At 36.6% G+C, this 23,290-nt stretch overlaps 1 protein-coding gene across 2 annotated transcripts in view; it reads right to left on the bottom strand.

Moving 5' to 3' along the window:
• Positions 1-23,290, bottom strand: part of DIAPH3 (diaphanous related formin 3) — a 244,841-nt gene that overhangs the window by 137,391 nt on the left and 84,160 nt on the right. For both annotated transcript variants that reach the window (XM_074564575.1, XM_074564566.1), the window contains one exon: positions 878-973. In XM_074564575.1, the coding sequence (XP_074420676.1) occupies positions 878-973 (96 nt within the window). The remainder of the gene's footprint in view (positions 1-877; positions 974-23,290) is intronic.

The raw sequence follows: 23,290 nt of genomic DNA, 5'->3' as shown, positions 1-23,290 counted from the left end.
CAGGCTATAGCATCTACAGGTCGACAAACACTATGCAAAGTAATATAGATAAGAGATAACAATTTTACATGTATTCTTAATTACTGTTCTCCTACAATTGCAGCCTTCTCCATTCATTTGTTATGCACAATATCCAGCATCACAGAAGACCTCCATAAGCAGCCAGTAACAAGTCTACTCTGCAGGACAATCGCTGCTTTTATAGTATTTTGTGCTGCGGTGACAATTACACTTTTTTCCTCAATGGTCTTGTCAGAGCTTTCTCATGAAAAAAGCACCATGAGAAAAAAAACCAAACATATAAACAGTTAAAAAACAAAGTGCTCCTATAAAATCTGTGTATTTATTCATCATAATCCAGTCATTTCCTATGTTACATCTGCCAGCATTTCGGAACCTATTCTATATAGAACTCCTCTCTGCCAAAACGTTATCATCTTTATTTGCATATTATTGCATAATACTGAGTATTGCCTTATTTCTATATAGTACATGAGAGCTAACCAGACATCTTGTAAACATTATTGTCTTCTTTGCTGGGGGGTGGGGTGGACAGTCAGTATTCCTTGATGAATATGTTGAAAATATAGATCGATAATTAGATATATAGCTGTACGCTTCTGCTTCAATATGTACAGAAGATAATAACTTCAGTCTTAAACAAGGGATAACCTTTAACTGTTTTCTCAGTCTTTTTAAACGTGTTTCAGTTCTATCAACACACGCATTTGGGCTTAACACCAATTACTGCACGTATGTACATATTCTCATATGCTTTAAACAAAAAGTGGTTACCAGGCAGTCAGACAAGACAGAAAGACATTTTTATGGTACATTTATACAACACTACTTTGTCATAAAAACAGAATCTACTTACACAGATTCTGTGCAATCTTTGGGTCCAGAACTTTTAATTCTTTGATTCGTTTCTTAATGGATTTCTTTTCTTCAAAATCCTCCTCCTCTTTTTTTACTGCCAAAGTAAACACAAATACACTCGCTGTTAACTCTTAATATTTAGAGAAAACATTAATGAATTCAGAAAATATTTTTGCTGGTTTTGTGGTCAATTCACAAAGAAAAGAACATACAGAGGTTTTGTATTTATTGCTTGTATTCTTAAAATTTTTGCTCTTCAGTCAAGTTTGAATGAGATTTTTTGTTTTAATATAGAGAAACTGAATAAAGATGCTAACGTTAATCGCATAAATGGTCTAAGGTCATGAAAGTCATACTTAAAATATCAGGCAACATACTTCACTCAACCTGGCCAGGTTAATATTCTCAGTTGGATTTCAATAATAAGAAATCTTAAAGAAGATATGTCAATATGTCTCAACACTGAGCAACAAAGAACCAACCCAAAAATTAAGTATTTCTGTGACTGACTGCTTTTATGTAAATATATGCACCAAAATTATCAAAAACCACTGGCATATTAAAAAATTATCATTACCTTAGAACATAAATGAGTATACACCTATTTTCCCTATCTCCTCCTAAAAGATGTATTTTTAAATATACGATGTAATCACCTTATTAAAAAAATACCACGAAGACAAAGTGATTATATAAGAGTACATTAATATTGCTGGAATTTTTGGCTTATTCATTCTTTTCAGAAAATAATTCATACAAATAGGATCTCCCAAATGCATTATGTAAGCTGAATTTATTTCTCATTATTCACACATTGTCATAAGAATTTCACTTAAAAAACCAGCATAGGTTTGATAATGTAGGACCCATTCCAATTATTATGCAAACAAGCAAAAAAACCCAAAACCACACAAATTTTTCCTTAAATCCAGTCTGGTTGTCCTTTATTATTTTCTTCCTTCCTTCCTTTTTCCCCCCACCCCAGCACGAATCTTCACTGTCAGATGTTATTCACTCAATGTATTACTATTGTTTATCTAATTCTCTGTTTCATAAATGAAATTAGTTTCCAAGCTTTTACATCATGATTGTTCCAAATTAAGTTACACATGGTTCAAATATTTGAGAGTAGAAAATATGTTGTTATAAAGTGCCTGCTACTAACTTCAGAAGGAGATGGATATAAATGAGAAGTCTTGTCAAGAAGATACAGGATTAAAATTCCTAGCTCACTGATGATTCTTGACAAAATTAGATGTAACGTGAATTATCACGAGGGTTTCCCTATGTTGAAATTAACTTCCATAAATTTTAAGAGAGATCTTTGAGAACTATGTCAAGCTGGATGGTCTCTGAGCGACCTCAGCTAGTTGAAGATGCCCCTGCTCATTGCAGGGGGGTTAGACTGGATGGCCTTTAAAGATCCCTTCCAACCCAAACTATTCTGTGATTCTTAGATTTTTTTTCCTAAGCACAATAAATTTTGTCTAGGACTGGGACACAGACTAAATGACCTCTTGAGGTCTTTGAACTTTGTTTTCCAGGGTACTACTGAAAAGAACTTAAAAGACCTCACATGGGGATTGAAGGAACCGGATTCTAGTCACTTCTGAGTCATTGGAGACACAAATTTGAATCACCTCCCAAATCACTTTTAATACTATACACCTCCGAGGCAGCATGATGCTTCTCTTGAGGATGTGCCACAGTGCAGGAAAGAACCTGGTAGTCTGAAAAATGAAATTACTGAGCTAAGACATAAAGCAGTCCTTGGAAGAAGGACCGATATCCAAGGTCCCAGCAAATGGGTTACAAAGTCTTTCTCCCCACCCTACCCACAACAACCATTTGGCCTTGCATTTCTTTTTAGCACAGATGTAACAGAAAGGTTAGCATTCTCCTGTCCCACACTTCGCTTACTATGCATGTGAAAGCAAAAGAAGTAGGTTTTAACCACCAGTGTGAGAACTCAAATACCCCATGTTCAAAAGGAACAGAATGACATTTGAGCTACAGGATAAAAAGGCGGTTACCACTAAAGCTTCACTTTTTTCTGGTTTATGCTTTAAGAGGTGCCCTTACTGATCCCAGAAGTGCATGCCAGGTGCTACGGATCTCATGATCATGCAACTGTTTTCTCCTGCACTTACACACCTTAACAGACCTCTCAAATTTCTTACAGCTACGTGATGAAAACAGTCATCCTTATAAGATCATTTTGAGTTGCCTGTCTTATCCACGCTAGAATTGTAGATTCCACTAGAAGACCCGGGCATAGCTGTAGCACAGGTTCCATGCCATCTTCATGCCTTACTCATCTGACTCATAATGAAAATACAGTAACGCTTTACAGCTAGCTTCAAACTTTGCAAATCATCATTTTACAGGGAAGAAAAAAATTCCTTAGTAGTCTCAATAAAAAAAAAAAAGAGAAATTATCTGAATTTATTAATTTACTTAAGCTTACCCTGACAGCCTTGAAAGAGATACTAATAGGGGCTGAAACAGAAAAAAATACAAATATGTCTGCCTCTTCCAGCACTAGAAAGCAGTATTTACGCATTACAAGTCTTACAACAGAGATAATACACAGATACACGAACATACAAAAAAAAATCTGCACTTAAACATGCTGTATTTTAACTCCCAACTTTCAAATCAAGAAACAATGCTGCAAATGAACTGGCTAATTCCTTCTGGAATTTTCACCCAGGGGGTTACGCACAATGTTACAGCAATACTTAAGGCAGCACAACCCTAAGGAAAAAAGTATAAGCGTAGAACACATTTACTCTAGGAACTCACGCAGAGTTATACAATTATGCAAAAAACTAAATTACTGCAAACTTACATGATACTTCTTCAGGAGAATTCAGGTCACATCCTTATGTAGTTGGCAGCAATAAGAAGCAGAGGATACATATTACTTGTCTTCCCTATTGGAAATATAGCACTTTCCACTGAAAACTCTGATATGTCCTTTCACTTCTAAAAATTTTTACCTCATTTGCTTATTAACTTGTAAGGGATCAAATAAAAAAAAAAAACAAGAGACAAAACTATTACCTATTTCTAATAAGAAAAATGGGGGAAAGCCCACTGTGGGGAGCAGAGGGGGGGAAGAAAAAATTAATAGAAAGATCTAAATAGGTGAGGTAAATATCTAGACTAACAGGAAAGCAAATAAAATAAGCTATTAGACTTTTTATCTGGGGAGGGCACTGGAGCAGAGAAGAAGGTATACAGAGGACAGAAAATGGGAAACGACTATTTATGCTGGAAAGAGAAAAAGCAGCCCAGTGAGAGTGGGCAGCTGCTGCAGAAAGGTAGCTATCAAGGGAAATAGATGTAAGATGTTGTCATGCTAACGAGAGAAGAATAAACCCGGGGAATCTCAAAACGCACAGAAAGCACTCACGGCTCCAGAAGTTGGACCATTATATTAAACCATTAACTTTTTCAAAATCACATGTCTTATTTAAGGTATTACACAACTAAAAAGGAATGCTACATATCACGAACCACACATCCTTTTAAGTTCTGTCTATACGCTGCATCCATCACGCTGGGGCATAACACATGGCCCCAGCATCTGAACTGGATAATTTTTAGTTGCTCCAACTGCCCTGCCCTCGCAGGCTGGGAAACAAAGTGCCAGAGCACTTTAAAACACGCAGAACTCAACCCAAACCCTTCACAGGTCCTCCTATCTCCACAATCCCTCATCCTTATTAACATGATTCTAGAATTAACACATGTGGTTGCCAGTGTACAAACAAATAACTCAAAAAAAGTTTTAGCTATTGGAAAGATTGCTTTTACTGTCTTCTTCAAACGTGCTTTCATACACAAATTGAACTGTAGTCAACTACCTCCGCCTGTGGCAATGATCTGACTGAAATCAGAGTCCCGAAGGGAGTGGTGATAGGACTGTTTTACAAATACAACATCACAGTTGGAAGCCTACAGAATAGCATTTCATAAAAATGTGGATTGAATCCTATGTAGCTTCTCCACAGATCTCTGAAACAAGAACATGCTTGGTAGGTACCACTGAAATAATCTGTACATTCATGAATTCTATCCACTATTTCCATTTCTGTCACAGGTCTTGATATAATCTGCTATCCACAATCTTTGTGTAAGAAAAATCATGTCTGTGCATCCGTATGCTAAAAAAACCCAAAACTTCTAAAATACATCATCCTGCTGAATAAAAACAAAATACCCTTGAAATACAGGCTTTAAAAGGAACATGCAGATCTGAACATTTATTTTGAAATGGCTGAATTCCTACTTCAGATCAAACTTGAAAACTACATTACACAGAAATCTACAGAACACTCAATGGCGTTATTTTGTCACTAAGTAACAGAGCATACAGAAAATTATAGAAGACCTTGCACCTTTCCTACCCCTCTTAGCTAAGGCAACAGTCGTCTTGCAGTCTGTGTTCATCAAAAAATGAAAGAACGAGCCTGGGGTCATGGGCTCAAAGGATGTACCCATACCGAGTCTCGTTATGAAAGCAGGTGCCTACCTCATCTGTTTAGAAGTCTAACTCTTAGAAGTAAATGATAGCTTGTGCCCCATATAGTAGAATATTCAACTGAAAGAGCTGCATTCTTTATCTCCAAAAAGTTTTCTGGAATCAAAGGAATAGATCTTTAATAGAAGATGAGGTTGTAGCTAAATAACAAATGCTGCAAAAGTTCTTAGCTATTCAAAGCAAAAAACGTGGAATGACTTGCTACAAATCACTGAATGATTGGGGTTGGACGGACCCCTGGCTAAAACAGAGCCACCTAGAGACAGGTGCCTAGGACTGTGTTCAGGTGGCTTTTGAGTACCTCCAAGGACGGAGGGAGAGTCCACAACCTCTGTGGGCAACCTGTGCCGGTGCTGTCACCCTCACAGGAAAAAAAGTGTTACCTGATGTTCAGGAGGAACCTCCTGTGTTTCAGTTCACACCCATTACCTCTGGTCCTGCCACTGGGCACCACTGAAAAGTGCTTGGCTCCATCCTCTTTGCACTCTCCCTTCAGGTGCTTACATACATTGATAAGATCCCCCCCTGAGCCTTCTCCATGTTAGAAGTCCCAGCTCTCTCAGCCTTTCCTTAGAGAAGAGATGCTCCCATCCCTTCACCATTTTCATGACGCTTTGTTGGACTTTCCCCAGTATGTCCATGTCTCTCTTTTACTGGGGAGCCCCGAACTGGACACGGTACTCCCAGTGTGTCCTCACCTGTGTTGAAATCAAAGGCCTGACAAGGACAGAACACATTCTTTTGAAGACTTGGATTGTTTTAACGGCTCTACAACTACTGTCCCACAATATGACATGCAATAAAGCAAAGTTTAGTCTCCAAAAAAGGACACCGACAAGCCTGTTTCCTAGACTGTGACGCTACACAGGTGCCATCAGCTCCATCTGCAGATTCCATACTGAGTTGCAGAGCTCGCCAGCACAGTTATTTGTGACAATCTGATTCAAAATAGCAAAGAAATTAGGAACTCAACCTAAATCATTCTGCATTATCATTGAAGACATCTATTTGCTTTTTTTATAAAAACAAGGATAAAATGAGAATACCGGGTACAGCCCACAGCAGTAGGAAGTACATCTGAAGGCTGAGATGCCAGGAAGCTGGTAAGTTCTTCTTCCCAAACAGCAACCAACTTTGTATCAACACAAATGTTAGCCTCAGGGTCTGTTCATCACTCCTAATAACCTAATCCATAGGTACAGTATAGACTATGTTTCCAGTACTATGAAAAAGCTTTCATGCTCCATCTTATTTTGCATCTACATATATCTGAAACTTGAAAAATCAATATTAAGCTATTAACTATGGTAGGAATATAAATAATGTTTCACAGTTTTACCTGTCAGCTTTGAAACTGAAAACATTTCCATTACTTTACATCAAGTTGGATTGCAAACTTCTAGAAAGTACTTGCTATTCTTCTTCGTGTTCCCTACAATATATATGTGGAAAATATAATGTAAAGGTGACAATGTATTCCAAGTTCCTGTTTATTCAAGCCTCTGTCCTTCTTGACAATTTCTATTAATCAGTAACTCATATCTTTGGAACAGTAGTTGCTGCAATAGTGAATATTTCTTAAATTTTACCATTTGTTTTCTGAACAGTTTGTAAGAGATTATCACTTCTTACCTCCCTCAAACATGTGTTCAGTCATGCACACATGCACTGTTATTCCTGTATTGATAATGCTGCTGTTGAATTGGCTCAATTCATGCATACAGCACGATAACTCACTCAAAACAGAGGATTTTATCACAAATAATTACTCAAGGGTACATAAGAACTGGCATCATTGATAACAATGCAATCAGGCATTTTATCTCTGACAAGCTATTGCAAGGCAATTCAGAAAAGGTAACTTGTGTTTCTATAATCAGCTACTAAATACAATGACTGACTTTGTAGATACTTTCACAGAAACTTTCTCTATCAATTAGCCTATTTTTTCAATATTTCAATTATACCCCAAAATATCCATCCTATTAAACTGGTATGATTATATAATCTGCATGAGAAAACAACTAAAGCATACATAATACAGAGAAGAGTTGAAGAGCAATTTATTTATAAGTGTAATATACTGATACATTTTCTTATGATTCTGTAAAAAGTTAAAAAAAATTGGAACATCTTTGCAGATGGTTTTAAAACCTAGCACCTTTTATATTACTTAATACAGCCTTTTTTCTGTACGTACATCACATTAAGTGCCTAAAAACAAGTACTTCAGCTCAGAATCTTTATAGTTGCCAGCACATGCATCCTGCCCCATTACTGTGTAATCATGGAATGAATAGGTGGACCAAGATAAAAAAAAGAAAAAAAAAACCAATACATAATTAAGATGGACATATAAGTATGTGTCCATCTTACTTGCAAGTAGATACAGCGATAACAGGCATAGGCCGACCTATCATGTGACAAGAACTAGTACACTGGCAAGTGACTAACAAAATGGACTTGTGTTTGTGCTTCCACCTTTCCCCCCACTTTTTATAACAGTGAACACAGGAGTTTATAGTTAAAGAGTACTGCCTTCAGAAAATTAGCCACGTAGCTAGACTAAGTCACTAAGTTTTTTCTTAAGTAGAAATACTGTCTTCGTTTCATTTTGAAAACCTAAATGTTACCATACTGACTAAACAGTTTCTAAATAATGTTAGCTCATGCATAAATCAAAGACATTAAGCTCCCATGTTTTTTAATGGCAAATGATAAATGATAAAATTCTAAAGAAAAAAAATTAACTCTGAAATCCTAATTCTTAAGAAGTAACTATCGAAAATTCTCTCAGAAATATGCACATACAAATCAGAAGTATCTTTTTCTTAGTTACACTCTGAACGCCTGTTTGGCTCCACACTAGAACTGGAAGTTTTAACCAAGATTGATTCAACTCCTCGAACGATTTAAAGCTTCACTAACTTTCCTGGGAGAAGAAAGAAAAAACGGGGGAGAGCGAGATGAGCTTTCTGCTAGAATGGAGTTTGCTGAAAAGGGAAAAGCAAAACATACTGGTATTTCCAGTAGTTAGTTAGAGTCTAGTTCCAGTAAACACATAATTCTGCAGTTTTCAGACCTCCCCATTTTAAGATGTATTCCTACCATCAAGCTTGGGATTACAAGGCCGACCCGTCACTTGACAGAAGCTATCAAAAGCCAAATAACAGGACCCGAGTGCAGTTGCACCAGAGGTGAGCATAGATGATCTAAGAAGCCCAATAATGTCATTTATTACCCTGTGAAATGGAATGACAACTGTTCAATTGCACTTTTTTGGGTCCAATATCTGAAAGGAAGTAGAGAACCACACAAAAGTATTGGACAAGGAGCGAGCACAGGTCAGATTAAGTGGGACAAGGCAACAGAAGGAGCAAGATCCAGTTAAAAAAAGCAGTTGGAATCATAACTAGACTGCTGCATCCAGAAACTTCTTCATAAGAATAACAATGCCCTGTTGGATCAAAAGTCAACCTCTTTCAGGGATCAATAAGATGCACAGGAAAAAGTACCAGAACAAGTCAAGCATACACTTCTACGCAAGTCTCCATATATTTCCCTTTCAGAGGTTGTCCAATTACATTTAAATTTCATTTAATAAACCTCGATAGACCTTTCTTCCATAAATTTCTATAGTTGTTTTTTACACCTAGTAGATCTTAAACATTGATGAAGTCCTTCAACACAGAGTTCCAATTCTTAATTACGCATTGTACAAAGAAAGACTTCCTTTTATTTGTTTTGATTATCTTGATCAGCTTTGCTGTATCTCTATTAATACCTTTTATTAGTGAGAGGAAACAAATACACACAAGGTATGCAGGATGTGGGCACAGCTTGAATTTATACAGTGAAATTTTTTTATTATTTTGTTTTTCTTTCCTAACAGTTCCCTAAATCCTATTTGCTTTCAACCATTACTGAGACAGACAAGATTTTGCCAGTATATCAGTAATTCATTTAATTGTTAACTAATTCTACTATTAATAATTTTCTACAACATGTCCACCACGGGTATCGACTGTGCTAATCCTAGATCCTCAAACCCCAGAAACCTTTTTAAAAAACTGTCATCACATTTGTCACCTTGCTTCCTCTCCTCTGACGCTGCCATAGGTTCAAATAATAGTTTACACAGCACGGTTCATAGCTCAGTTGTTTCATCCTTCAGTTCCCTTAGAAGCCTGGGGTGAATACCAGCTGGTCTTAGCAATCTGTTACTGTCCACTTTAGTGACCTATTCTAAAACTTCCTCTACTGACCACGCAAGTTGGGATTCATCCTCCAACACAGTGCTCCCCCCAAAGACCAGTTCAGAGGCAACGTCACTATTGGACAAACAGAAATAATTCTAAGCTTCAGCATTTGGAAGTAGGAAGGAGGGGTGTTACTCAAATTTTCTTCCTTCCCCCCCCCCCCCCTCCTTTGGAAGGCAGATAAGAAGCAGTAAATCATACTTTTGTATTGCATTTTTACTAAGTCTTTATCCATGCTCAAAATTCACTAGTATGCAAATGTTAACACTTTAGCTCTAACTCAGCAAAGCAGTAAGAATTAGAACAGTATTTGAAACATACTGAAGTCCCTGGAATTTAAATACAAGCACATACTCTTAAGTAAAATCTGAATTAAAAAGAGACACTCCAAGATGTGGCTTCTGCTGCATATAGATTTTATGTAGTATATGTTAAGTAACATTAATATGCTGCAGTATTTGTATTTCCCTAACCATGCTCTGTTGTTGTAAGACTACTAGTTAAACATTACTTGTTTTAATCTTCTAATGAACAATTCATTACTTTGCTTGATACAAAAACTTTTTCAACTTCACTAAATAGCTTCTAAAAGTTGGACAATAACTTGCTTCTAAACCAAAGTCCAAGGTACAAGCTAATTTTGGATCTTCTTACTATGCAATTTTTCAAACTGTTTGTATTTATCATTACTTACAAGAATAAGTAAAAATATCTCTTCTTATTTATACCTTAATTCACTACACTGTCAAAATTGTTTCATTGTAATCTTTACTTTACACTTAATACACATTTCCAGCCCTGCGGTTTCAAAGACTGGAAGTCTGGACCAAACATAAAGCAATTCAAGCTTTTTCACCTTCAGTTTCTCATACAACCATCTTCGTTCAAGTTAGGCTTTTAATCCAAAAGCACACACTTAAACAATATTGACTTCATGACTACAATTCCCTTTAAGCAGACCTTAGGACTTGGACTTAAAATAACTTTGTGTCTTAGAGAATGAAGTATAAGTTTGTGCATTGTAGATTCTTAAAAACACAGAAGCTGACAAAAAGCAGGGCATGTTTTTTAAAACCCCCTATTACTACCCATTTGTAAACACTCCAATAGAAAACAGACTGTAACAACTAATTTTGTGAAAGGAAAGCAAGAGCACACTTACAGGCTGGTTGGACAAACCCATTTCCTAAGTTACTTGCAAATAATTACTTTATCACTGTCATTATTCCTTTATCACTGCCTGCTCAATAAGATCCTTGAGGTCATTTTCTCCAGTTAAACAGGATTTTGAAAACGGAGAATCTCCAGGGCACTTTTTATGGCCAGAAAACAATTCCCCATACAGGAAAAGATACATAGTGCAACATATTGTAAAGCTCTGTCTGCTCCTCCTTAGTTCTGCAAAAGCCTTCTCTATTCTGTTTAACTGTGGTGTTAAAGCAATAAACTCTTGTCATAGCTTCTTTTGCTTATTCCTCTCAAAGTCAGTGTCAAGTTTTCCACTATAAAAATTGCAAATACTACAAGAATTCAGGTGTCTAAAGTTCACAATTGGACAAGTTTTCATCTGCAGACCACACAAAACAGAATGTAAAGGAAGGGAAAATAACAAACAAACAAACCAAAAAAATAATCAGAGTACAGCAACTAAAGAGTTAGTGGAATTGTCCAACATTTCCAATTTAAAGCTTCCCCCCCTTAAACTTGCAATTCTTTAAAAAAAAAAAAAAAAATCACAATAAAAAAAAGCAAAAAATCTGCAAAATCACCATGAAAAAAAAAAAATCTTAATTTTTCACTACATTGGTTAAATTGTCAAGAAAAGTGGTAATTGTGCTTCACGCATATACAAAGGGAAGACAAGTCAGACTATTTTTCAAAATATAAAAAAAAAAAGACTGGTTTCAGATATAAATAATGAGAACATGCAATGACCATTGACTCCACTACTTTCAAATGACCTAATTGCACTCAGAGGTTTAAATAGAGCAGGTCTGATATACTTCTACTGTTGCGCATACTGCATGCTTACCAGTTAAGACATAATATGTACATTTTTATCTCCATACATGTAACAACCTCCTTTTTTTGTCTTGCTTTTATGATATACAGGACATAAAGAAACACACTTCTTCGTACTATTGCCAGTTTTTAAAGTCAAATGCTATTCCATCCTAAAAGATGAAAGAAATTTGGAGGATTACAGTTCTAGAGTGAGTTCCAGCAAGGTACTTAAGAAGTTCACTATATATTTACAGCTGAAACACCTTTTTATAAATATGGAACACATTTATTGTTCAGATAGCAATCTCTGACATACAAAGATGAAAGACAGCAGCTGTTTTGAGATTTAAGAGCTTGCTAGCAAGGAGCATATTTTATATAACAGAAATGAAATGTTCTGTTCAGCGTACATCAAATAAGTCTACTTGAAGGGGGCCTACAAGGAGAGATAGCGACAAACTTTTTAGCTGGGCCTGTTGCGATAGAACAAGGGGTAATGACTTTAAACTATAAGGGGACAGATAGAGACCAGATATAAGGACGAAATTTTTTACAATGAGGGTGGTGAAACACGGGAACAGGTTGCCCAGAGAGGTGGTAGAGGCCCCATCCCAGTAAACATTCAAGGTCAGGTTGGACGGGGCTCTGAGCAACCTGATCTAGTCGAAGATGTCCCTGCTCATTGCAGGGGGGGGTCTCTTCCAACCCAATCCGTTCTACAATTCTATGATTCCACAAATCGCAGGATGCAGACCCAGCAGAGCACTGCTGGTAACAGATGGGAGTCCATTCCTCCCCTCACACACTCAGCTCTTCCCTTGGCTGCTTATTCCTACCATTTCTGAAAAAAGCCAGCACAATAATGAGGCTGCTTCAAAAACTTCAACTCACTAAAATGGTAGAAAAATTATCAAGCAGAAAAAGCCAAAATAGCAGGTCATTTTCTACCAAAGTAGTAAGTTTAATCAGTTTGCAGAGTAACTTAACGAGCACCAGAGCAGGGCAGACCATGTAAGCAGGAGCAGGGCAGAAGACATCAGTCAGGCCTCTTCCCTTCAGCATCAGTAAACTGACGCATCTGCTCAGCTGCTTACAGAGCACCATCCCGTGACTGTAGGTGAGACGCAGCTGGCTCTGCAGCTGAAAGAAGCCGTTCCACCCTTTTTCCTGACACTTTATACTGACCAGCATACTTTTATCTGTATAGTGAATCCAGAAGCTAGTTTTCAGTTGTGCCAGTTCCTTGCCCTAGCTCACTGCATAGCCACGTAAAAGCTCATGTCAAATGAGAAAGAGCATTGGACCCCCCGCTTAGCAGCACTAGATTCCCCTGTCACTGAAATATGTCACAAACAAATTCACAAAATTGACTACCATATTAAATTATATACAGAAGTTACACATTTTCAATTAAACATTTGTTTTTACTTAAGGATTGTTTCTCTCAGAACTGTACACCGTCATACCTTAATAACAGAAATATTTTTGATAGCTGATTTGATCTTTGTTATCGTAAGATTTAAAGTTAAGAAGTACCACCTCTATCTACAGCTTAGCTGAAGACATACTTCTGGCAGAAAAATTATTCCATTAAAACCTCATCTCCTTTAAACTATGGTTTTAATTTCACTTCATGAATTCACGCAGTCTCGTATAGTCTTACCAGCACTCAGGTCTCAAAATCAGTGTTTCACTATGTACCCTTATAGATGAACAATACCTCAAGGTACTCACAAAAAAGACAATTTATACTAGTTATTATGTAAAAGTCATTTCATTGATGAACACATACTGCACTGCACAGTATGCTTTTGTTAAGTACTTTCGCTGAACACAGATTTTCAAAGGGTATTCTATGTGTTCTGATGTTATTTTTAATTCTTTTATTAACCTCTGATCTCAACTTAAAACAATTCAAGATCTTTCCAGCAGGGAAACACTGAATCAGGCTTTCAATCTAATTCATCAAGTGACTGCACACAAAAAAGGACATGGCAGCAAAAGAGAGGGGGGAGCGCAAGGGCAGGAATGAATGATCTGACATAAGAGGGACAAAAAACTTACTGAGCTACCACTGTCACCTCACAGTGCTGTCAGTGCCTCACACACCGAAAAGGTGGGGGCAGTACTCACCTGACAAAGGACTGATCATTAACTTGTGGGAAGAAACAGCAGTACGTAGGACTCCAAACTGAAAGGGCAGAGGGGAGAGAACAGCAAACTAGGATTACTGGGGAGGAGCTGGAGCATCCTGAATGAAACTGAACGAGGAAGCCATGGTCAGCAGCGGACTGCAAAGGTACACAGGCAGCAGGAGGCCAAAGACGTCAGAGATAACAAATAGCTCTTCCTCACACCTGCCTCTGAAGTACCTCAAAGTAACGGAAATACCCTAAAGTATGCCTGGAGATGCGGATGGGTCACTTCTAGCAGCCTAACACATCAGACACTGGTACATAACCAGGCAGCGCAGTATCTCTAGATCTCCAAGATGATGGCATTATGCTGACTGGCAACCTGAAAGTAGCAATGGACTTGCAGGTCAAATGCTTGGGTTTGAACCTTCAAAGCAAGACTGCTTACTCATTGTTACAACCCCTGGAAGGTGGGAAACCTGGGAGGCAAGCCAAGAAACAGACAAATCATTGGGGATTTTCCCATCCTGCAATCTGCAGCCCAACCTCTTCCTCTTACACCACTGCTGCACCTCCGGCTGATAAATATGTACCTTATGTGGTGTATGGGGACAGAGGAGAGAAGATGAAGTCTATCCCTTACTTGTAAATTTTTGCAACTGTAATACTAACTGTAATACTAACTATAGTGTCATCTAATAAATGCAAAATAGGAACTCTCATGGTCGAAAGACTAGGTCACTGCTATATGAAAGCACAACATATACATTTTTCATATTTTTTCTTAAGTCTACCTTAAAAATACTGAGCTCTTTTTCTTAAAGATGCATTCACAAGATAAGCGTGCCTGAACCTCTCTGATCTAGTTGATTGGAACCAATCTGCAGTTTAAATTTATTCATGACTGGTTTATACCTATTTCTCTTGGTTTAAACAGTTCTTTTCTCTTCCTAATGCTCTTCTAAAATAATAAGAAAATATCAGCACTACAACATGATCTTTGCTTTTTCTTAATTAAAGATTTCAAATCCATTTAATCTCTTCACCTGATGATACCAGCAGCTTCTACGCATCTGTGATTTAATCTGTCTTGAGCCTGGGACAGTAGAACTGAAAGTCACATTAGAAAGCGTGACTTGTAAACATATTAACAACAATGCTTCCCAACTGGAAACACTTCTGTGAAATCCAGGATTTGTTCTGCTCTTCTTCCCTTTTCTTTTTTTCCTCTTTTTGTAAACAACTGAGACATACATATACATACATACATGTACATAAACCCAAGTAAAAATCACAGATTCTAGCCCTAACCTAAAGTCTGTGCTCACACTGTTAAATTTTGGGCAGAAGCACTTCTGATACCCTGACCACCAGGAAAGGCAAGTTCTACCCTATGCTCTTACACAATATAAAATGAATTTGAATGGACTGGAGATGAGTTACGTTTATTTCAGACAGCTTCTTTCTCAAATGATTTATTACCAGGTTTTATTGCTTTCTTGTGACACACTTCTTAGAATCATAGAATCATTTAGGTTGGAAAAGACCCTTGGGATCATCAAGTCCAACCATTCTTGTGACACTTGCACTCACACTCTACATTCTCAATGACCACCAGTATTCTGCAACTGCATAAGTACTCAGTCAGCTCCTATAGGTCTCCGTAATAAAGTATTAGCAGACGGATGCTAGCAAGGCTACACAAAGATAGTAAGAAACATTTTAATGACTGCTACAAAACTTTAACATAAAGGTTACTAGTGGCTCGTCCTATACACAATCTGTATTCCTCCCAACATCAGACACAGACCCTTTGGACGAAGTAGAATGCTGTTAAATACCAGTTAGGCAAAAACAGTATCATTCAGCAACATGAACAAGGAATTGAACTTATTAAAATCTTATTGTTATGTGCCAAAAGTTCTGTTTACATACAGACAAGTAAAGTTACAGATTACGGTTTGTACAAAAAAAAATCCTGTGGTTCTTACTTTGTAGATCATATATGCAGTAGAAATATCTAGAGATGGCTTGAAATGAACTTAACTAGAACAATTTTTTACAGAATTGATAGACTTAGAAGTAACAGCAAGATTTGCCAATCTTATTTAAGTGTTTGGCTTTGTTCCCAAATTTAATTTAATTGTGTTCCTACTACTCGTCCAGTTTCTTACCTGTGACATCCTAACCTTCAATTTGAGAATGCCTCCAAACTCTGCCATCACAAAGTTCAGCCTCCTCTTAACATACACAACAAATCATTGAGACTATTGAATAAACAACTATTCCCAGTACTGATGCTTCAGAAACTCTACTAACAGGCTCACAATCCAACACCTTCTTTCTTGATATTCCACACCTCCTCTCGAACCCACCCGTTTTACAAGTCTGCAGCTAATCCCACTTTTCATTAATATTGGCACAGTGGCAATCATACTGCAGTCCAGAGGTTAAATCTATCACACTTTGCTTAAAAACAATTATCATCATCTTAAAAGAAATCAAATTTTGTCTGGCATAATTTACTTTTCATATGCTGAACCTGACACATACATCCCTTTTTTTAAAACAAACAAACAAAACACCCCCCTCTATATCTTCGATTACAATTTTGTAGAAAACCTGTTCAGTATTTCTGCGTATCATTCATAGTCCTGGCCTAATGAATCTACAATACAAAGCCCTCTGTGATTTTTGAAATTAACTTATAGAAAAGGTACTAAGCCTTTCTTTTTCCCAGAAGAGAGAGATATAAAAATCCCCCAGTATTACTTTGCTATAACCACTAAATGATGCATGATTCCCTTGCAATCATCATTAAAAATTATATACACCATTCCTAATAGAACCAATGAAATGGATTGACATAATTGAACAAAGAAAAAAAAAAAAAACAAATAATAATGCACCAAAGTTTAAGTTAAATTCTAGGTCCTTATGTGCACAAGCAACCTGAATATTAGGCTGAAACAAAACATGGCTTCAGCCAACATTTTTCATTGCTAAATCAAGAGCTGTCAATCAGCACATTTGTTTGTGTGGTCTCATTAGAGTACATTGCCTCAATCTCAACAGTCATAGTAAAGAATGCGGAGAGCGTAACTGTATCTACTTAACCTTCATCAACCAGCATTCATGCACCCTCATTAATTTTTTTCATCTCACTTTCAAGCATGACATGGCTCATACCAGAACAATAACTTGCTGATAATTGTTCGAGACAACAGCTGGACAGGAACAGTGCAGAGGTGAACTTTCTTATAGATTATAGGGTGCCTCAGTGAATTACAATTAGTTTAAAAAGTCATCTGTCCTGTTCAGCAGCTTTGAAAAGAAGACATTTCATTAGCAACTAAAGAAATCCTAACATATTTTAGGCTTTAATGATCAAACTGCATTGTATTTCCTAAGATAGGAATTTCTCCAGATCACATGACAAATATGGAAATGTGTGAGGTCACAGCTCAGTAGAAGATGTAATATTTATGAAATTACCATGTGATATAAACTGAAATTTAGCTTGCCATTCATTATTATCTAATTTAAATGCTAACAAAATAACAAGAATCGTTTATACAACTCCCGAATTACAAACCATCTTTACAAAACTCTCTGATGGTAACTTTACTATACTCCTTTGAAAGAAAATCAGTGTCATAGTTAAGAATATAACAGAAGAATTCAGATCAAGTACACAATGCTAAAATGAACCACAAACAAAAGCAACTGTACATATAGTTGTATAGTTGCATTTCATAACAAGCTAAAGGAAGTTACAGCTGTCGGTTTTCTCTCTGGGTAAGAAAAAGGCTATCTCTCAATCTTCTGCTCTCCCCCAAAACTTTGAATACAATTTGCTGCAATCATAAAAAAAAAAAAGGAAATATCAGTGGAAAATCCAACATACATCTGCCTTTCTGTGACAAAATACTATATCCACCTAGTCCAGATTACAGTTATTATAATGTACTGATAGTAAAAAACAACTAACAAGATTACTTAGGAAAAAAAGTTAAAAAAATCCTTTAGATGTCTGTCTCTGTTAACAAACTGCCGTGTCCTGATAATGTTCCCTGTCTCTTCTACAAGAATCGCTTCAGTGCTGCATTATCTCTTGCTTTTCTTGCCCCAAAACTCAACCTTTTGATAGTCAGAGGATCACTTTCTCTACATTCATCTCTTGTTTCTGAGGAAGTTGTTGAAATGGAAGAGCTCTGTTTCAGCAAACGAAAAAACTGTGTGTATTCTTTTTATTATTCTTGTGACAGATATCTACAGAAACTATTAGATTATTTTTTTTACTATGATAAAAAAAATAAAGACATTTGGTGCTGAAAGAAGAGTTATAAAAAGAAAAGTAGATTTTCAATAGCAAGTCTGGCTTCAGATGCAGAAAAAAATTGCAGTTGAAGGTCCATTATAAACCTATATCCTGCCTAAATTCTTCACTTTGGAATAAGTTAATACATGGGACTGCAGCAACAGCCAGTGATGTGAATTTATACAAAAGGTAATTATCTAAGAATTATTTTTTTTACTTAAAAAAAAAAAGATCTAAATTAAGATTTCCCACTGCCACAGGAAAAAGCATACATAATGGCAGTATGGGAGACAGAGCAATGTGTCTATTCCAAACAGAATGTTGGACAAGTATTATTAAAAACAAACAAAACTAAAAGTAGAGAGTATAAGACCTAGTTTTCCTCTCTGTGTCAAACAACCAGTAGTAAGTGTCCTTCAGAAAGCAGGAAAGATTTCAGGTAGATTAAAAAAAGTTGTTTATCAATGAATTGTTTTCTGTAGCACCCACCTTCCAAAGGCAGCACCGAGTAAAAAAGCACATCAGTACTGCATCGACCACTGACAGTGTTACTTTGAAGAAAAAAAAAGTTATTTGTCAGTAACTTATATTCCTTGAGGTCTGTTATCCAGACATACATGTGCAGTTACAGTTTCTACCATAAGACAAGTATACCATAGCATTTTTGCCACTGCCATTTCTCAAGGTACGTAGTAAGTCACCATGTTCCTTTCTACGTGTCCTTCCCCAAAGCTGGGCATGCTGTCATGCAAACGTGGTGCATCATCTTTACTTGCATCCTCGCAAATTCAGAAATAGAAAGGTTACATACGTCCACATAGATAACATGTCTCAATGAATTCCAATTACTGACAAGTAATCTCTCTCTCTCAAATAGTTGTTTATATAGGCACTCATACTGTGGGCAATGAGAAGTTCTACTCATACACCATCATTTACCTGGAATAGCATCCTGGAGTTTAACTGCATAAATAGTGCTCTTTCAAAAGCAATATGACGCTTAGAGATATCGGCAACAGAGTAGCTGATAAAAGCATAAATGCACTTGAAGCAACTGACAACCACATTATTACCATAAAGATCTCTCCATGTGGCAATCAACGCTTATTCATCCCAAAGCCCACCACTTTCCCTTGTAACACTGCCTGACGCATCTGTAAATGAAACTGTCTGGGACCTCTACAATCCAGAACTTGACACATTCATGTCAGATGGGTTAAAAGTGTTTTGTTTTGGCTTGACCTGACCAACGTAAGGCAAGAAGACAGAGGTATTTAGAAATCTTCATCTTTGTTGGTGGTGGTGTTTTTCTTGGGTGGGTTGTTTTGGTGTTGTTTTTCATCTTTGCCCTTTACAAACATTTTACTGTCTACTTGGGCACTGTATATCAACGGTTCTCGCACTTCCCATGCTTACTCTGGAAAGAGTAAGTTCAAGAGGTTCTTGCACTTCCCATACTTACTCTGGAAAATGTGACTGTGAACAGGTCAATGCTAACAGTGTTTCATGGAAAAGAGAAGGCAGATGCAATTCCATTATAATTATTTTCTCTGTTAGGGTTCCAATGGACTTGAAGTGTGTCCAGAGATGCAAAGACATATACCCACCACAATTTTACCTGGACAGACTTTGGGGAGGGAATTTCAGCAAGAAAGCACACCAGAAAAAAACACTGGGGTGGGAGGGAAGGTACCTGTGTACTCTGGATGGATGAACCTTTCTCTAGGCAAAAACGAAAAACTTCTGCACATGTAAAAAGTGCCATGGAAGCATCTATACAATCGCTCAATGTTACCCAAAATCAAGTGCAAGAAGAATGGGAGAATACCACGTATTAATTTGGAGAATTTTCTGTTTTCTGTCTTCAGAGATCAAGACTTCTAAACATTATGCAGGCAACAGTGAAGGTTGTTGGCTCTTCTCCTTCCCTTACTTCCTTCTTTCCCACTAGAACAGAGGCACAAAATGCTCAACAGCTCCAGGAAAGAAAGTGGCCTGAACTCTGCCTGCAGCCAAATACACTGGTCTGCCTCCATTAGGCAGAGTGGAGACGCTCGTAGTTCAGTCCATGAATCTCTGAAGAAAAAAATTCTCTTTTTCATTTCCTTTTTGAGAACAAGTTTTAAAGAACTTGGCTCACTGATGCTAAATTCAGGGTAAGAACAGAGGAAGAGATACTGTGTCACAACAAAATATTTATCATGACACATTTTATAATTGCATTGGAGGGGGCTTTAGGAGAACAGGTTTGACTGATACTGAAGATCAGGACGGTAATTCCAATTTGTATCCTTTCTACCGACTTAAAAAATTACGCCTTTGTTTCTCAGAAAGAAAATAGGGAGCTGCTGCCTTTTCAAACTTATTCAGCAGTTGGATTCAAAATGCCTTTTGCCCAGTCAACCTGAACAGAAACGTGGCCATGTTTACACTGCCCTGTAACAGGAAGGAAGGAGGCTATACAGCAGTTTCCCACTTCAAAGGGCAGCCTTTCATTTTTCATGACTCTATGAAACAGTTCACACTAACGTAATAGATAACCAGGACTGTACTGTATTAGACACTGAAGAAATGTAAAATTCTACTTCCAAAGCTTTCCAGTTCTTTTAGCTGTATTTCTTTCCATAAAGTTCGAAGTATTTGAAATAGTCACTAGGTTGTAAGTCAGAAAGATAGACTGATGTTTCAAAAGTTAGGTCCCCACATATTGGAGAGTTTGTGCTCTTGCAATTTCCAAAATGAACTACGTTCAGTACTATCTCAAACCAAACATTGAGAAGGGATGTTTTTCTACACTATCCGCTTGCAAAAACAGGGAATTGAGGCTAGAAATCCATGAGCTTATTCAAGCTCTATAATGTTGATCTTTTTGTTGTTGTTGATCATCAGTACCAACATAATTCATTCATTAGTAAGTGGCCAGGACATACAATTTACATCTAGAATTTGCCTTACTATCAATTTACTTTTTCAGTTTGAATGAAATCTAGCATATACTGAGACTTCAAATGGTAATTCTATCATAAAAATGATCCACAGAGTTGCCTTCTTGCATCTACTTTCTGAAAATAGATGCAAGCACATAAGCTACAAATAATATACAAATAACAACATGGTTTTTCAATGCTTAATTTATTTTTTTTGTCCATTTAACTTTAAATCAGCACATAGATCTCGACTGACTATACATGACACTCAGGCATTATTTATGCTTTTGTCAATGGATATTCAAAGCTATTAGTGTCAATGTAAACAACAAAATACTATACTCACATAGAAGCCTAATTATTTCTAAACTATGACCTTATCTGATGGTTGGTAGGAAAAGAAAAGCCTTTTTTATGTGTTAGAGAAGTCTACAAAACACTACCTTATAAATTTATTCTGAGAACTATCACAATAAAAGCCTTTTCTGAGAAGAACCGATACTTTGGTTTAAGATGACGCTGTTTCATTAGAAAGTATAAAGGTAGTATTTCTGTAATTCTCTACAAGTATATTTGAAACCACAAGTTAACTGTAATAGAAAATGCATTTTAAAAAAATATTACTGTTGCAGAGAGTTGGGGGAAAAAAAATGTATACCTAAAGATGCGTAGCCATTACTTTCAATACTTACTAAACGTCAGATTTATAACCATATAGTTTAAATGGGCCTGAAAGTCACGATTCTAAACTACAACACAAAGAGGGAGGAAAAGAAAAGGATTCTTAGCTTCATAGTCTCTTCAACCACAGCATACATATCTATATATCAAAAAAGCAGAGGGTGCAAGGTTTACAGAGAAGCATGAACTAGTAAGTTATTCGATATGATGCTAAGATCTGTTTCTAGTAAGAATGTAAGATGAGTAAAGTTTGGAATCTTTTTCAAATATACAAAGGTCAAAGTAATATAAGACATTATACAGGCTGAAAAAAGATCCAAGAATCTGGTTGCTATGGTGAAGACAGGATGAAGCAGAAAGTCAAAACGGCATGCATAAATAGTTTAAAAAAAAAGTATTTGGATACAGAACAAAAAGATGTGATGCAAGAATGCAACGTGAGATATTAAACTCATTTCATATAATATATGTGAAATTAATGAACAATGTATACAGAGATAGAAATACACATTGAAAACTTACTGAGAAATCTGAAGCAGTGCAGAGCCACAGACATTTAACTGACCATTACTATTTCTATTAGAAAATGACAGTGCAAACCGTAATTCCTGATCTTCATTACATTTTTGTTATGGCAGTAATCTTGCTGACTAGAAAAGGACTGCTTACATAAAATTTACCGAATCATATTACATTGATACGACATAATCACTAATCAATAAATAGCACGTCATTTACTTTGAAACCCTTAAGATCTAAGGTGACAAAATATTTTACTGTTTTATTTTAGGATTTAACTTAAATGATCTCAGCCATTAAATGATCAGGCAGTTTTAAACAAATGCTAAAACCCGGAAAATTTACCATCTTAGACTTAAGTAACTGAACTACCTTATTTACACATTAGTTTCAGATCACATAGCAACAGTAACAGCAACAGTTATAATTTTGATCAACCTGTTCTTACAAGTATATATATAACCTCCTCATAATAAGAGACTGAAGTTTAAAATAAGACAGAAGTAAGAAAACAGAGATGAACAATAGAAGTTACAATTACGACAGTTCAAATTTAGTAACTATGTAAGTACTGAGATTTATTCTAGCACACAGAACGTGGTTTCCTAAAGCATAAGTTTTCTTCAGGAAATTTCCCCCTCCTCCCCAACAAAAACTGAAAATAGCAATTAGAGAAAAATACAAACATGACTAAGGCAAATTTAAAAGCAAAACAGTTTGGTTTGCACTAATATAGGAATGTTCATATTTTACATATCTCCCTGCCTAAAAGAAAGCTATATTCTACCTTAATTAAACCACACTTCTTAGCACTCTGGAAGTAGATACCATACAAACTAGAGAAAGCAGACAGTTTGCAATGGGAAGACACTAAGTGCATAGCTATTGTACAATGAGCAGCTTATAGATTTAGTCTTGAATGACCAAGAAAGAGGAGAGTTACTTTTCTCTCTGAAACCCAGATTATATTTGCATGCATGTACAGTTTTCTGAGAAAAATCTCTGTGAAGGACCTT

This window comes from Larus michahellis, chromosome 1 (assembly GCF_964199755.1).
Source record: "Larus michahellis chromosome 1, bLarMic1.1, whole genome shotgun sequence".
NCBI lineage: Eukaryota > Metazoa > Chordata > Aves > Charadriiformes > Laridae > Larus > Larus michahellis.
This window is presented reverse-complemented; position numbering and strand designations above follow the sequence as displayed.